This window comes from Oncorhynchus nerka, linkage group LG15, assembly GCF_034236695.1.
Source record: "Oncorhynchus nerka isolate Pitt River linkage group LG15, Oner_Uvic_2.0, whole genome shotgun sequence".
In the NCBI taxonomy this organism is placed as follows: Eukaryota; Metazoa; Chordata; class Actinopteri; order Salmoniformes; family Salmonidae; genus Oncorhynchus; species Oncorhynchus nerka.
The window spans coordinates 75768346-75784390 of record NC_088410.1 but is presented as its reverse complement, the minus strand read 5'-3'; the positions used below and the strand labels follow the sequence as shown (position 1 = coordinate 75784390).

Sequence of the window (16045 nt, the reverse complement as noted above, 5' to 3'; positions counted from 1 at the left end):
TACTGTTTGGCATGACGAATGGTTAAACAGAAGTGTGTCCAAAGACGACCGCCAGCCCACACGCCCTTTGTCCCAACCACCCCTCTCCTCCACATTCGGCACTTCGGGCCCATCCCAAACCTTCTCCCCAGCCGCCAAACCCCACCCTCCACCACCACCATCTCCACAGAGGAACCTGTGGGGACCCCTATCCCCCACATGCAGCTACCCTTAGAGCTCTGACCTCTCCTCCTCTGACCCCAGCCTCTTGCATGCCCCGATCCTCTCTTGTAGGGAAAAAGAGAGAAATGTATGAGCATCCTGTCTTCTGCTTGGCGTCTCAAGTGATGGATTTAACCATTCGTGAGTACCTTCTTCATCCTGCTCCACCCTCCTCCACCCGTTCCTCCTCCTCCCCTTTCCTCAACCATCTTTTTCTATTTTCAACATCTCTCCGTTCACACGTCCCAATCCCCTCTATTACCACCATTCCTTGCTGCCCTCTTAAACTATCTCTCTCACGCTCTCGTTCTTGCTTCTCTTAAGTCCTTTTCCTTTTGATCTGTTGCTTCTGTCTGTGAAAGCCACCTGTGAGAGGTCCAAGCCCATGGTCTGTGTCTGTCTGTTAGGTCCTAGCAGGGCAAGCCAGGACCAAGATTCCAACGGTCTGTGACAATCATGAGAGATCTTATCTACTGTATCTGTCAGCTTTGTTTTCTGTTCACATGCCTGTCTGCGAATTGAATGCATTTTTACTTTGCTTCTGTGTAAACCCCCCTCAGTCCTGTTGAACCATGTCTCACTGGTACAGTACATGATACAGGTACACCATACAGCTACTGCACCATAGGGAACATTGTCATGACTTTCCCTGTTTGTATCATTTCACACTGGGGACCAGAGTGGTAAGACAACAGGAACAGGAAGTTGCAACCATAAACTGTATGTCCTGGAGTGTTTATGTTTTTTTTGTGTGTGTGTGTGTGTGTGTGGGTGGGTGGGGGGTTGGGGGGGATGTTTGGACCACTGTCTGTATATGTTTTACTGTTTGAAGCTATATGTGTGTCTATGTCTGACTACTGGTTAACATCAGATCTGGAGAGGAGATCCCTTGGGTGAAGGGAGAAAGGTGTTGCTCAACCACTTTTTTTCCAGACTTCCACTCTATCCTGCTCTTATGCTTTCATTACTGACTATCCACTCCTCTCTCTCTTTCTCTCCCTCCCACCTTCCCTCTCTCTTCTTCTCTGCTCTCCCTATCTCCTGCTCTCTCCTAGCGGAGAAAACTCAGAAAGATAAGAAGGATCAGGATCCAGGTGACACCATCCTATATATGAGCATATCCTAAACCAGTTAGAGCCATAACAACATAACATCTCACAGCCTTCCTGAGGCACGGCCTGGGAAGGTTACAGGAATGTTGTGACAGAGTTATGTCTCCACACCCCTGTCCTGTATTTTCCTCTGTACCTGCACTGCATTCCAGTGATGGAGATGCAGCCCTCCCCAGTGGGTGATTGTGGTAACCCTAACTATAAAGTCCCCTCTCTAGCCCTCCTGTTAAGACCACTCATCTGTGGAGTAGCTCCACCAATGGGCCTCCTCTGAATTCTCTTAAAATGCTTCCTCTTTCCTGCAATGATGTTTCCTCTTTTCTAAAAAAAAAAAATATATATATATGTCAAGGAGGGGAAGAAAAGAAGTGAGGGAGTGAGGAAGGGAGGAAAAGAAGTGAGGGAGTGAGGAAGGGAGGAAAAGAAGTGAGGGAGTGAGGAAGGGAGGAAAAGAAGTGAGGGAGTGAGGAAGGGAGGAAAAGAAGTGAGGGAGTGAGGAAGGGAGGAAAAGAAGTGAGGGAGTGAGGAAGGGAGGAAAAGAAGTGAGGGAGTGAGGAAGGGAGGAAAAGAAGTGAGGGAGTGAGGAAGGGAGGAAAAGAGAAGATGGAGAGAATTAGTAAACAAATGAACGGAGAGATCAATTTTAAGACCATTCAGACCATTGCCATTGAGTATCTCACTTGTGTGATTGAAACCTGCAGAGGTAGCACAACTTTATTGCAAGCTTCAATACATGTAAGATAGCAGTTATGTGTTTGAATTCACAAGTTGTGCAATGAAAGTATCACATCCTCTGGAGATGGTGCATGAACATCTCCAATGTACTAAAATGCAATCGTTTTGAATAAAAACCTCATGTCAAAGTTTGGTTACACATTATGACTGATGAAATGGTTTGGATATTCTGGCTGATATTTCCCATAATGTTATATCAATGGCAATTTTGATACATTGGAGATAAATAAGTGAAGCAAGACGATATCATAGATCACGATAGCACATAGTCATCATCATTATTAATGTCACTTCAGACTGTTTCAGGTTCACAGTCTTGCTGGTGTCACTGTGTGAGATGTAATTGATCATTAAATATCACTGACTGGACAGCACTCACACCTGGTTTCCCTGGTCTAAATCAGTCACTGACTGGACAGCACTCACACCTGGTTTCCCTGGTCTAAATCAGTCACTGACTGGACAGCACTCACACCTGGTTTCCCTGGTCTAAATCAGTCACTGACTAAAAAAGAAGCGGACATCCCTTATACTGTAGAATGTGGCAATACTGAGTTTCTGTTATAGAAGATCTAGATGTTTGGCCTTGCCCCTCACCTGTATCACTCCAGCACCCATGCCCCTTCATTGACCAATGGAAGAAATGCCCTTTGTGTTTGCGGGCATTCTTTTAAACCCTCCATCCATACTGGTGACCAGACCAGAATTTCAACACAGTCAGAGGCAATCCTCTGGCCACAGTCCAGTCCACAGACACCACTGGGCTTAAAGTGCTCTGCCAGTGTGTGTGCGTCACAGAGCTGTAATTCTGTACACTGCCAATTAAACCCCTGCTACTACAGAGCCTCACTAGCACAATGACAGTTGTGTGTGCTGGACAAAGAGCAGAAGCAGCGAGGAGAGGACATGGTCTTTGCCTCATTTCTTCAAGTGTAGAAGTCCACATTGTCACATTAATCTCTCCATTTTACTGGGACTGTAAAGAGGGACTGAGAAGTGCAAAATAAGTCAAGTAAGTCAGTGTTGTTGTGAAAAGTCTGTCTGACTGATTCATTAAGAAGAGATCAGGCATATGTAAAGATGTTTGACCCTCAGATGGCCTGAAGTCTGAACGAGCACCCAATATGTTATTGTATAGGCTCCTACGCAGTTCTCCAGTTACCTATGCTGACTCTCTCTCTCTCACAAATACCATCTCTTCACCATATTCATTATTATTTTCTTTATTTCAAAAGCATACATTTATGTGTAGTTTCATCACAACCTCATTGGTCAGTTGAGATGGTTGTGTTTTGTCCCTTGGTTGTGTTTCGTAACATGATCGCTGTAGACTGAATTAGTTTCCATTGAGTAAAGTATGTGAACTAGAGGTCTTCATGGGTCCAAAGATGGATCTGGGGGCTTTCCCACCCGGGCTTGATATGCATAAATACATTTTTTTTTTAAAGGAGAGACCCGTTCCGAATCGAGCCGAAGACAACGAGATCTGTTTCGTATAGACCTGGTCGGATCCAGAGGCAGTCGGATCAGAGTGAGGGAAGCAGCAGAAAAGGGATTTTTTTAAGCTACTTTATTAGCCAGAGCTGATAAAACGTGAGAGGAGGGAGAGAGGCGTGTTGCTCTAGCAGGCGGGGGAGGGGCCATACTGTGAGCGAGTGACACAGGGATGAGGGCAGAAGAGACGAGACCGCAACCAACCATGTCGATAGTGGACTAATAACTGCAATAGCTAGGTTATTTATCATCAAATATGATGACGTAGTACCTGTCTTGACTGCATCAAACTGGGAGAAGCTAGTTAAACTAGCTAACATTAGCTAAGTAGGTTAATTAATGCTTCAGTGCATGTTTTTTTATTTATTTCACCTTTATTTAACCAGGTAGGCAAGTTGAGAACAAGTTCTCATTTACAATTGCGACCTGGCATGTGCCTTCTCATCCTACAGTTACGAATAATAACTCCATTCAGAATATTATGTAGCAGCCTACCTGTTGGCTCTTGGTCGTTGTAGCCTATCCTTGTCCTTTAACTTTTAATTGCGTCATTTTAATTCCAGCTTCCATTGATTAGATACAGTATCTCCTAACTTTTGCCCCACACGGAGGCTCTATGACTGTAGCCTATTGCCGCTTTGATGACTTATGATTGGCCAACAACAAGCTCATCGATACACTCTCGTGAAAAGTAAGAGCAGCAACATACATGATGAAATGTCTCTCTCTTTCTCTCTCTATAGCAGCAGTCGCGTTCGGATCTGTACAGGCCCTTCCAGACAAGTCAGTCAAGATTACACACACCTGAGACCCGTGACACTCAGACCCGTGACATTATTTAAATTCTGGAACAGGACCCACTCGGGTCTCTGGTATCCGGGTACAGGTGGATCTGTGAAGACCTCTAATGTGAACAGCAGACTGTCATTGTGTATTTTGTTCTTCAAAATGGATTTGATGTAAAAACCTGCCAATACTTGCACTCTACACTTTCTTAGTGGTTATATTTATCCTGGTTGTCACAGCTATCCTACTTAGCAGGGGGAAATGACCAGACTTCAGGGAGTGTCGTTTTGCATATCACATGTTAAACTTGAGCGTCTCACATAAGAAACACACAAAGTGTGGATGTCAGCACATACCGAACATGAGCGATGCACAACGTTCTGCACATTTTGCATGATAACTGTGGAACTTGTCTGTTGTTTTCCCCGTTTTAATTTGTCTCATTATACCTGCAGTGTTCTAGAGATGGTTGTATTACAGTGTTGCCCTAGGAGACTTGCACAACATTAGCATAAGGTTAATCAGATGTTGACGGGAAGTTTTACAGCCATATATATCCATATTGACCTGTGACCTTTGTGCTTCAGAGAATGTAGGGCGCTTAGTCACCCCTGCCAAAAAGCTGGAGGACACCATACGTCTGGCCGAGCTGGTCATCGAGGTCCTCCAACAGAACGAGGAGCATCACGCAGAGGTGAGTACAGCCCACATACATAATTCCAAGGTCAGTTATTATCAGAGCAGAGTGTTAAGAACTACAGAGAACCATGGGGCATTTATTCTCTCTGACTCTGTTTAACAGGCTACAGTCACAGTCGGTACAGTATTTACATCAGTTCTTTTTATCTCCATATCTCACTAGTGCATGCTAGCCAGACCGCATTGGCCTGCACGGTAAGGGTTCAAGGTGTGGGTTTAAAGGTCAAAAAGGTTGCATTACTTCTCACTCCTCCATTTCATGTGCACCAGGCATCGTTTGGGATGACAACGATGAGCAATGCACAATTTGACGGGGGGGACTTCTGATTTGGTCACTCTGTTTCTTAAACAAGCCTCCTAGAAGGGAATACCCAACAGGGCTTTAATTAAGCCAATTGAATCATATCCTAGCCTAGGCGCTATAAAGGTTTTTGTGGTGTCACAAGTTGCTCTTCCTGTAATTGAGGGTGTCCCCAACAGAAGTTGCATGGTGCTGGTAGAGCAGTGTAGTGTAGTGTAGTATAGAACAGTGTAGTGTAGAGCAGTGTAGTGTAGTGCAGTGTAGTGCAGTGTAGTGTAGAGCAGTGTAGTGTAATGCAGTGTAGTGTAGTGTAGTGTAGTGTAGTATAGAACAGTGTAGTGTAGTGTAGTGCATGGGTTTCCTCATGCATATTATGTTTACTCACAAAAGAGAATGTTGACATATGTCTTAGTAGACGTTGAGCTCTTGAGTGTGGTTTGTCAATTAAACTATCATTTGTTTTTTCTCCATTGGTTTGGATCATGTCTTTCTTTCACTGTCATCATCACATATTTCCTGCCAACTAACCATTAGATGGAAAAAGTAAACACAGGGATGTGAACAGAAGTATACCTGACTTAATCCCTTCCTGTTCTCTTATTGTTTGTTTTGTTTGCGGGGAATGTTCGGACAGGGCAAAGAGGTATGTGATGGATCCTGATAACATCCTGATAACATGACCCCCAACCCCTGCCGCCCCCCCACCTGACATGACCCCTAACCGCAGTCACCCCCCACTTGCCATGACCCCTAACCCCTGCCACCCTCTACCTCCCATATTATGTGATGTACTGAAGATGCCAAATGCCCAGGGATGATCTTAACTGTTCCCATCTCTCTTCCTAGTAATAGCCTTCCCTTATACTTGTTTTCAGCCCATCCTGGAGAGTTGTGCTTGTGCAGCCCAAAGGGTTGCATTTGGTGATAAAGCAAACCTCAACAAGCACTGTGGCAGTGTCCCTGTCTATCATACTCATATCCCTCCCACTGAAATCCCCCCCGACCACATCACATCGCCCCCACCCCTCCCGTCTGGTGCAGTTTTATCTGTCCACCCCAACTGCCACAGCCAACTCTGGTCCCATCCTGTCAGTGAAAGGCCTGCTCTGTGGTGCTGTGTGTTTGGGGAAAGCTGTGTGACAGGTAAGAGGGTGATCCAGTCACCTCCACCCAACAAGCTGATCCTCCTCCATTGTAGACCTGATTACTCTCAATGGAAAAAGCATGTCATTTGTCTGAGGTAACGTGACCCGTCTGTCCCCTCTTGCATTTCTCAAAATGCTTTGTTGTGTGAATTTTCCCATCGGAAATTAACACCAACAACATCAGTAGACCAGCATAACCAGAAATAGACACATCTTCCACTCCTTCTCAACCCAGTACCCTCAGTCACCTCATCCATGTACCAGTCAGTTTGAGTCAATTACATTATTATTCAAGTAATTTGGCAAATCTAGTAATGTTTCTGTGTATAGTGTATGCCATGGCGAATACAGTTCAGGAATTGACGAATGGAAATTAAACCAACCCTAACTATTACCCAATTTAGCAGCCAATGTGAAGAATCAGTAGATGAATCCTCTGAATCCACTGCTTGAGGCCTGTAATGACAGTTTTATTTATTGTTATGAGCCTCTACATTTTGACCCTGAGTCTGTTGCTGGTTGCTGCTGGCGCTGTCATGGCAACCGTCCCATGCCAGAGTGCATGACGCCCATGGGAACATTCACATCACAGAGGTGTGACGATGTGAATGGCTGATGGCCAAGTCCTCTACTGGCCCAGAGGACCACGGGCAGGGAGAGGGGGAGCATGGGAGGATGAGTGTTAACCTGCATGAGACCAGCCTGTTCCAAACTCTGTCACTCCACTGATTCTGTCTATCCTATGGGGAGGCTCTGAGCAGCTCTGTATGAATGACTTAGTCAAGGAGCCGTATCTATGCAGTTCTCTGTGTTTCGCTCTGTGGGCCAACAGAACAGTGCACGCTTAGCCGTGCTCGAGTGCAGAACTTAAACACTGTGCTCAAAGCTGTAAAGTGTCCCCCAGAGATCTCGGTGTGATGCCTCAGAGGTGACAACTTGACTCTTATTGTGAAGAAAAGAGCCCTTATATAGATCGGTGGAGTAACATTATCTTCCTTTCCTCTCTAGAGAATGACACTTTGAGGCTTGTATTATAGTTGCATACTCTTATCCTCAATTTGTTTGTCTCTCTATCTTTGTCTATTTCTCCACCTGCCTCCCTTTTCCCCTCTTTCACCCTCTATTTGTTTTTCATCAAACTTTATCTGCACATTCCTCTCTCTTCCGTGTATCTCTTTCTTTCATACCCTCTTCTCTCCTTTCTCTTTTTCTATGTATTCCTCTCTTCTCTTTCATTCTACACTCTCTCTCCCCATCTCTCTGTTTTCTCTCCCTCGCTCTCTCCTTCACTCCTCTCTCTCTAGGCATTTGCGTGGTGGTCAGACCTGATGGTGGAGCATGCAGAGACTTTCTTGTCTCTGTATGCAGTGGACATGGATGATGCACTGGAGGTTCAGCCCCCTGACAGCTGGGACAGCTTCCCTCTCTTCCAGTTGCTCAATGACTTTCTGAGGACCGACTGTGAGTGACTCCAACCCCGGCCCAGGCCCTGAACCAAGGCTACATTATGAACAAACACACACAGCGTTTAGCACTCCCGAACCATACAGCACATACAGCACACAGTCTGGAGCATTCATGACACATAGGACTGGGTTTTTATTGAATGTTCATTGTGGTTGATCTTGGCGAACTGGAGAAACTAAAACCTAGTGTTGAGATCCAAATTGAGGAGAATATGTTCCGATCTAATATTACTTTCACACTGCATGATCCTTTCTGCATTTGTCTCCAGTGTAATGAAAGAGATGAAGGTAATTGAGAGGACAATGCAGCACTGTGGGAGCTTCTTACTAAGAGCTGAAACTAAAATTGAAATGGTTGCTGTGGGCCCTGTAATTATTCGGTGCATGTGACAAATAAAATGAATGAACTGTAGTTGCCGTAGGAGCGCTGTCCAGGGTTCTGGAAGCATGCGTCAGAAGAGAAACACTTACCACTGCCTTTGTGAAGTGAACCTGCACTGGGCTAATTGTCCCAGGGGAATGTCTCATTCTAGTTTGTCAGCCAGGAGTCTGGAATAATGTAATGTAGTCTGTTGTTCACCTGCAGTGGCTTAATGGACTTGGACTGGAACATGCTCACTTGTTACTGCTGCACAATTGGCCACATTCATAGTTGGATTTTTTTAAACAGCTGATTGGTTATTCACATTGCAATGATCATAGAAACAAGAAAATCTGGAGACAAGCCAAAAAGAAGGATGAAATTAATGGTATTTTGATAAATGATAAATTGACATTTATCCTCTACGGGATCGGTGTCCCCCAGCGGGACGGTTGAGCTAACATAGGCTAATGTGATTAGCATGAGGTTGTAAGTAACAAAATAAAATCCCAGGACATATCTGATATGGGCAAAAAGCTTAAATTCTTGTTAATCTAACTGCACTGTCCAATTTACAGTAGCTATTACAGTGAAAGTGTACCATGCTATTGTTTGAGGACAGTGCACAATTCTGAACTTGAAAATGTATTAATAAACCAATTAGGCACATTTGGGCAGTCTTGATACAACATGTTGAACAGATATGCAGTGGTTCATTGGATCAGTCTAAAACTTTCCACACTGCTTCCATCTAGTGGCCAAAATCTAAATTGCACCTGGGCTGGAATAATACATTATGGCCTTTCTCTTCCATTTTAAATATGGTACAAAAAAATGCATGTTTTTCTTTGTATTATCTTTTACCAGATCTAATGTGTTATGTTCTCCTGCATGAATATCCACAAATTTCATGATATATTAGATTTCATAGTGTACACTTTGCATACAGTATGTTTGATGGACTGTAGCATACACAGATGGACTAATCCCATGTAAATACTAGTAATTCTGATTTCCATGACTTTGACAGTATAGTTGGAAATGTAAACCTGCCACCGTGATATCAACCATCCATCTCCCTCAGGCTTCTCCAGTGGTTTACAGAAGCACAATAACACAGTACACACACAGAGCAGCATCCCAATACTACCAAACCATACCACAGGGGAATTTTACATGGAAGGTCATTTGTTTTGTCTCCCTGAAGCAGCTAGCTTATGTGTCATGAAATAGCCTTAGCACCAGATAGGCGCCAAAGTCGGACACCATTCAAGCAGTTAATGAGGTCTAAAACAGTGGTGGCTGGGAGTAGGGCGAGCCCTGCATCCTCACTCCTGGACAAATACATCAAAGTGTACAGCAGCCACTCAAGTGGCTAATTGGAGAGCGACAATCAGGGAACAAAATAAACATTGCACCTACTGTGTATCATCGACCTTGACTTCTATACACGACCACACACACACACACACACCGCGCCAAAGGGATAAAGAGGAAAACAGACCCACTGTTTGGAGCCATGAGCATTCGCATTAACACACACTGGCCTCCATTTTATCTCCCTTGGTCTGTGTTAGCGTTGCCTTTTTACCAGTTGAATCTAGAGGAAACTTGCCTGGTCTAAAATATAAATAAAATATAAATATATATATATATATATATATATATATATATATATATATATATATATATATATATATATAGAGAGAGAGAGAGAGATTTTCTCTCTTTTGTATATCAGATATACTTCATCTGACCTATATGCTCTGTCCTGTCTCAGATAACCTGTGCAATGGACAGTTCCACAAACACCTGCAGGACCTATATGCCCCACTGGTGGTGCGATATGTGGACCTCATGGAGTCATCCATCGCCCAGTCCATCCACAGGGGCTTCGAGAGAGAGTCCTGGGAGCCTGTCAAGTAAGGACACCCCTAATATCAACACCCCATTGAAATGGTTACATAGCCCGGATGCTACTGTTTCTGCATTCAAGTTGGCTATAGTAGAAATCGACTGATACCCAGGCTAGTCATAATGCAGTATAGACATACTGTATAGGTAGATGCTAATATCTTCAGTTTTCAAACTTGAATTACTGTCAATGTTTTCAGGCTTTCCTGTTCATGTTAACAGAAATATTCTGATAATGTTTTGGTAATCATGTGTACCATATATTTGTGCATGAAATATGTTGATATCCACACATGAAGTATGTCTACTTGTGGGCAATTGTGTAAAAAAAACAATGTTATTTTTATTTAACCTTTATTTAACCAGGTAGGCTAGTTGAGAACAAGTTCTCATTTGCAACTGCGACCTGGCCAAGATAAAGCGCAGCAATTCGACACATACAACAACACAGAGTTACACATGGAATAAACTAAACATACAGTCAATAATACAGTTAAACAAAAGAAAACAAAAAGTCTATATACAGTGAGTGCAAATGAGGAATGTTAAGGAAATAAATAATAAGTAATTACAATATAGCAATTAAACACTGGAATGGTAGATCGGCAGAAGATGAATGTGCAGGTAGAGATACTGGGGTGCAAAGGAGCAAAATAAATAAATACCAGTATGGGGATGAGGTAGGTAGATAGAATGGCTGTTTACAGATGGGCTATGTACAGGTGCAGTGATCTGTAAGTCTCCAGCTTCAGAGATTTTTGCAATTCGTTCCAGTCATGGGCAGCAGAGAACTGGAAGGAAAGACGACCAAAGGAGGAATTGGCTTTGGGGGTGACCAGTGAGATATACCTGCTGGAGCGCGTGCTACTAGTGGGTGCTGCAATGGTGACCAGTGAGCTGAGATAAGGCGGGGCTTTACCTAGCAGAGACTTGTCGATAACCTGTAGCCAGTAGGTTTGGCGACGAGTATGAAGCGAGGGCCAACAAACGAGAGAGTACAGGTGGTGGGTAGTGTATGGGGCTTTGGTGACAAAACGGATGGCACTGTGATAGACTGCATCCAGTTTGTTGAGTAGAGTGTTGGAGGCTATTTTATAGATGACATCACCAAAGTCGAGGATCGGTAGGATGGTCAGTTTTACGAGGGTATGTTTGGCAGCATGAGTGAAGGATGCTTTGTTGCGATATAGGAAGCCGATTCTAGATATCATTTTGGATTGGAGATGCGTAATGTGAGTCTGGAAGGATAGTTTACAGTCTAACCAGACACCCATGTATTTGTAGTCGTCCACGTATTCTAAGTCAGAGCCGTCCAGAGTAGTGATGCTGGACGGGTGGGCAGGTGCGGGCAGTGATCGATTGAATAGCATGCATTTAGTTTTATTTGCATTTAAGAGCAGTTGGAGGCCACGGAAGGAGAGTTGTATGGCATTGAAGCTTGTCTGGAGGTTAGTTAACACAGTGTCCAAGGAGGGGCCAGAAGTATACAGAATGGTGTCGTCTGCGTAGAGGTGGATCAGAGAATCACCAGCAGCAAGAGCAACATCATTGATGTATACAGAAAAGAGAGTCGGCCCGAGAATTGAACCCAGTGGCACACCCATAGAGACTGTCAGAGGTCCGGACAACAGGCCCTCCGATTTGACACACTGAACTCTATCAGAGAAGTAGATGGTAAACCAGGCGAGGCAATCATTTGAGAAACCAAGCCTGTCGAGTCTGCCAATAAGAATGTTTTGATTGACAGAGTCGAAAGCCTTGGCCAGGTCGATGAATACGGCTGCACAGTAATGTCTCTTATTGATGGCGGTTAAGATGTCGTTTAGAAATTTGAGCGTGGCTGAGGTGCACCCATGACCAGATCTGAAACCAGATTGCATAGCGGAGAAGGTATGGTGGGATTCGAAATGGTCAGTAATCTGTTTGTTAACTTGGCTTTCGAAGACCTTAGAAAGACAGGGTAGGATAGATATAGGTCTGTAGCAGTTTGGGTCTAGAGTGTCACCCCCTTTGAAGAGGGGGATGACCGTGGCAGCTTTACAATCTTTGGGAATCTCAGACGATACGAAAGAAAGGTTGAACAGGCTAGTAATAGGGGTTGCAACAATTTCGGCAGATAATTTCAGAAAGAGAGGGTCCAGATTGTCTAGCCCGGCTGATTTGTAGGGGTCCAGATTTTGCAGCTCTTTCAGAACATCAGCTATCTGGATTTGGGTAAAGGAGAAATGGTGGGGGCTTTGGCGGGTTGCCCACCGTAGGGGTAGCCATGTGGAAAGCATGGCCAGCCGTAGAGAAATGCTTATTGAAATTCTCAATTATAGTGGATTTATTGGTGGTAACAGTGTTTCCTAGCCTCAGAGCAGTGGGCAGCTGGGAGGAGGTTGTGTTACTTATTAATAAGTATTAACACAATTATTTACTATATATTTATTTATATTTGTCCATATTGCAAGTAAGATCATCTGAAAATATTGTCGGAAACATGTTTCTTGAGTGTTTCCCTAGAGCACGTGTCAAACTCATTCCATGAAGGACCGACCGTCTGCCTGTTTTCACTCCTCCCTTGTACTTGATTTATGAATTAAGGTCACTAATTAGTAAAGAACTTCCCTCACCTGGTTGTCTAGGTCTTAATTGATAGTGAAAAACCCTGCCCTGGAGTGTTCATATATATGGTACCCCTTGTATGAATGACATTGCAGTTTGTTGTCACCATATGTTGAGTTGTCGTAAGTCAACTATATTTTGTCATTAGTCTCTTCAATGCTGATAGGATACACTTTACTCATTATTTGTCACCATTAGATTTGCCTCTTTAATTCAATGCAAAGATACCCTTACTTGTTTAATTTCAATAACAGATTTTTTTAGTGCTAATTTACTAATTTGTTTTGCTAATTTCCTCACCAATTTTATTTGTTTTCCTTGGCATTGCTTTTATCTAGTTTGTTTCACTTTCCCTTTTAAAACACATCCACATTACCAGTTACGGGACATTTTTTTCTGTTCTGTTTGTTTCTACACAAGAGCCTAAGAAGTAATCTGCCTGATTTGAATCTACCAAATGTCAACATCCAAATGCCCAAAGTAACAAATCTACCGCCAGTTAGCTTCCCAACAATGCCTATCTTTTCTACACCCAACTGGATTGCAACTACATGTGACTCAGTGTGTATTGAGTCTCTGTTGGAGCCTGAAACATGAAACATGCACATGATATGTTCTTGGCATGAACATATCACATGTCCTCTGGGACGCTGGCTGTCTGGCTTAACTTCTGAAGATGGACAGAAATATCCATCCTTAATTTTGATGGGGTCAGCTCTGGCCTAAGGGATTTTGCAACAATTTCAATGATTTTAGCACATTACAGTTCATATGAGAAAATCAGTCAATTGAATATATTCATTAGGCCCTAATCTATGGAATTCACATGACTGGGAATACAGATATGCATTTTTTTGATCACAGATACCTTTAAAAAAAAATGGGTCTCACAATGGGCCTCAGGTTCTCGTCATGGTATTTTTGTGCATTCATATTGCCATCTATAAAATGCAATTGTGTTCGTTATCCGTAGCTTATGACTACCCATACCATAACCCGACCCCCACCATGGGGCACTCTGCTCACAACGTTGACATCAGCTAGGAACTCTCCCACACAACACCTTACATGTGGTCTGGGGTTATGAGTCCATTTGGACGTACTGCCAAATTCCCTAAAATGGCGTTGGAGGTGGCTTATGGTAGAGAAATTAACATTCAATTCTCTGGAAACAGCTCTGGTGGACATTCCTGCTGCCAACATGCCAGTTGCACGCTCCCTCAAAACGTAACATCTGTGGCATTGAGTTGTGTGACAAAACTGCATATTTTAGAATGGACTTTTATTGTCCCCAGCACAAGGTGCACCTGTGTAATGATCATGCTGTTTAATCATTTTATTGATATGCCACACCGGTCAGTTGGATGGATTATCTTGGCAAAGTTGAAATGCTCACTAACAGGGATGCAAACAAATTTGAGCACAACATTTGAGACAAATAATCTTTTTGTGCGTACGGAAAATTTCTGCAATATTTTATTTCAGCTCATATGGGACCAACACTTTACATGTCGCGTTTTTGATTTTTTTTTATATAGTTAGCTCATGGCAGCTACTCCACTATAGGTTACAATAAAACTTTGGCTGTGGTAAACATTGTAGTCAATTAATACAATTTAATATATCGCATTTTATTCATAGAATAGTTTATAAAAACCAAACATGCCTAACTTGCAGAAGTTGGAGAGCTTTGATCAGCCCTTGGTCTCCTGGGGTGTGTCTTTACTGAGGCATGAGCCTCTCAGATACACTCCTACTCTAATGCAGAGCATGTTAACTAATTCACCACATGATAATGATACCCCTTTTTTTATTGACGGAATATGACATTTCCCATTTCATTAGTGAGTCTGTCAGTTGTAAAACTCCATGTCTACCTGTTAGCTCTGAGCGCTCCTCCAGGGGGACCTGGAGGGAGAAAGCGTAAAGATAATTGCAAATCTACAGTATATTTAGATATGGTGATTAAAAGCACTTATCCTGCACCTTGAGCTACACCTGATACATTATCTATCCCACTTCCCAAACCTGAGTGAAACATCTTCAGCACCTACTACTACAAGTCTGTGTCTGTGTGTGCGTGTGTGTGAGAACAGACTGAGACCCTGGCTGTCGCCAAGTTTTGGATTCCAAGTCCCCGGTTTGATACCTTGTAAATGAGCACTCAACAGCCAATGAGAGGAAGCGGATGTCTCGTCCCAAAGTTGCCTCTGAAGTAAAACTAATCGCAACCACCTTTCACCTCCATCGTTATTAAAGGAATACAGGAATACATTTTCTGTCAAAGATAGTCCTAATCTAGACGCAGGTTTACTATCCTGTAAATAAGCCAGAAAGATAAAACTCACCTCAAAGGAAAACTCTCAAATACCTCATTTACACAAGCACATGGTTGATAATTAGGAAAAAACAGGCTTAGCCAATTCTAAAATATGTAGTTAAACACTGCCAGTGATCTGATGTTCTGTTGCCAGGGCCCCAGTTGTCCCAGTGATCTGATGTTCTGTTGCCAGGGCCCCAGTTGTCCCAGTGATCTGATGTTCTGTTGCCAGGGCCCCAGTTGTCCCAGTGATCTGATGTTCTGTTGCCAGGGCCCCAGTTGTCCCAGTGATCTGATGTTCTGTTGCCAGGGCCCCAGTTGTCCCAGTGATCTGATGTTCTGTTGCCAGGGCCCCAGTTGTCCCAGTGATCTGATGTTCTGTTGCCAGGGCCCCAGTTGTCCCAGTGATCTGATGTTCTGTTGCCAGGGCCCCAGTTGTCCCAGTGATCTGATGTTCTGTTGCCAGGGCCCCAGTTGTCCCAGTGATCTGATGTTCTGTTGCCAGGGCCCCAGTTATCCCAGTGATCTGATGTTCTGTTGCCAGGGCCCCAGTTATCCCAGTGATCTGATGTTCTGTTGCCAGGGCCCCAGTTATCCCAGTGATCTGATGTTCTGTTGCCAGGGCCCCAGTTGTCCCAGTGATCTGATGTTCTGTTGCCAGGGCCCCAGTTATCCCAGTGATCTGATGTTCTGTTGCCAGGGCCCCAGTTGTCCCAGTGATCTGATGTTCTGTTGCCAGGGCCCCAGTTGTCCCAGTGATCTGATGTTCTGTTGCCAGGGCCCCAGTTATCCCAGTGATCTGATGTTCTGTTGCCAGGGCCCCAGTTGTCCCAGTGATCAGATGTTCTGTTGCCAGGGCCCCAGTTGTCCCAGTGATCTGATGTTCTGTTGCCAGGGCCCCAGT

The 16045-nt window shown here is 43.9% G+C and overlaps 1 protein-coding gene across 1 annotated transcript in view; it reads left to right on the top strand.

Annotated features, from left to right (window-relative positions):
• cadpsa (Ca2+-dependent activator protein for secretion a) overlaps window positions 1-16045 on the top strand; it is a 158136-nt gene that overhangs the window by 116705 nt on the left and 25386 nt on the right. Inside the window, exons 17-20 of the mRNA XM_029683576.2 lie at window positions 274-342; window positions 4916-5022; window positions 7778-7934; window positions 10081-10222. Coding sequence (XP_029539436.1) covers window positions 274-342; window positions 4916-5022; window positions 7778-7934; window positions 10081-10222 — 475 coding nt within the window. The remainder of the gene's footprint in view (window positions 1-273; window positions 343-4915; window positions 5023-7777; window positions 7935-10080; window positions 10223-16045) is intronic.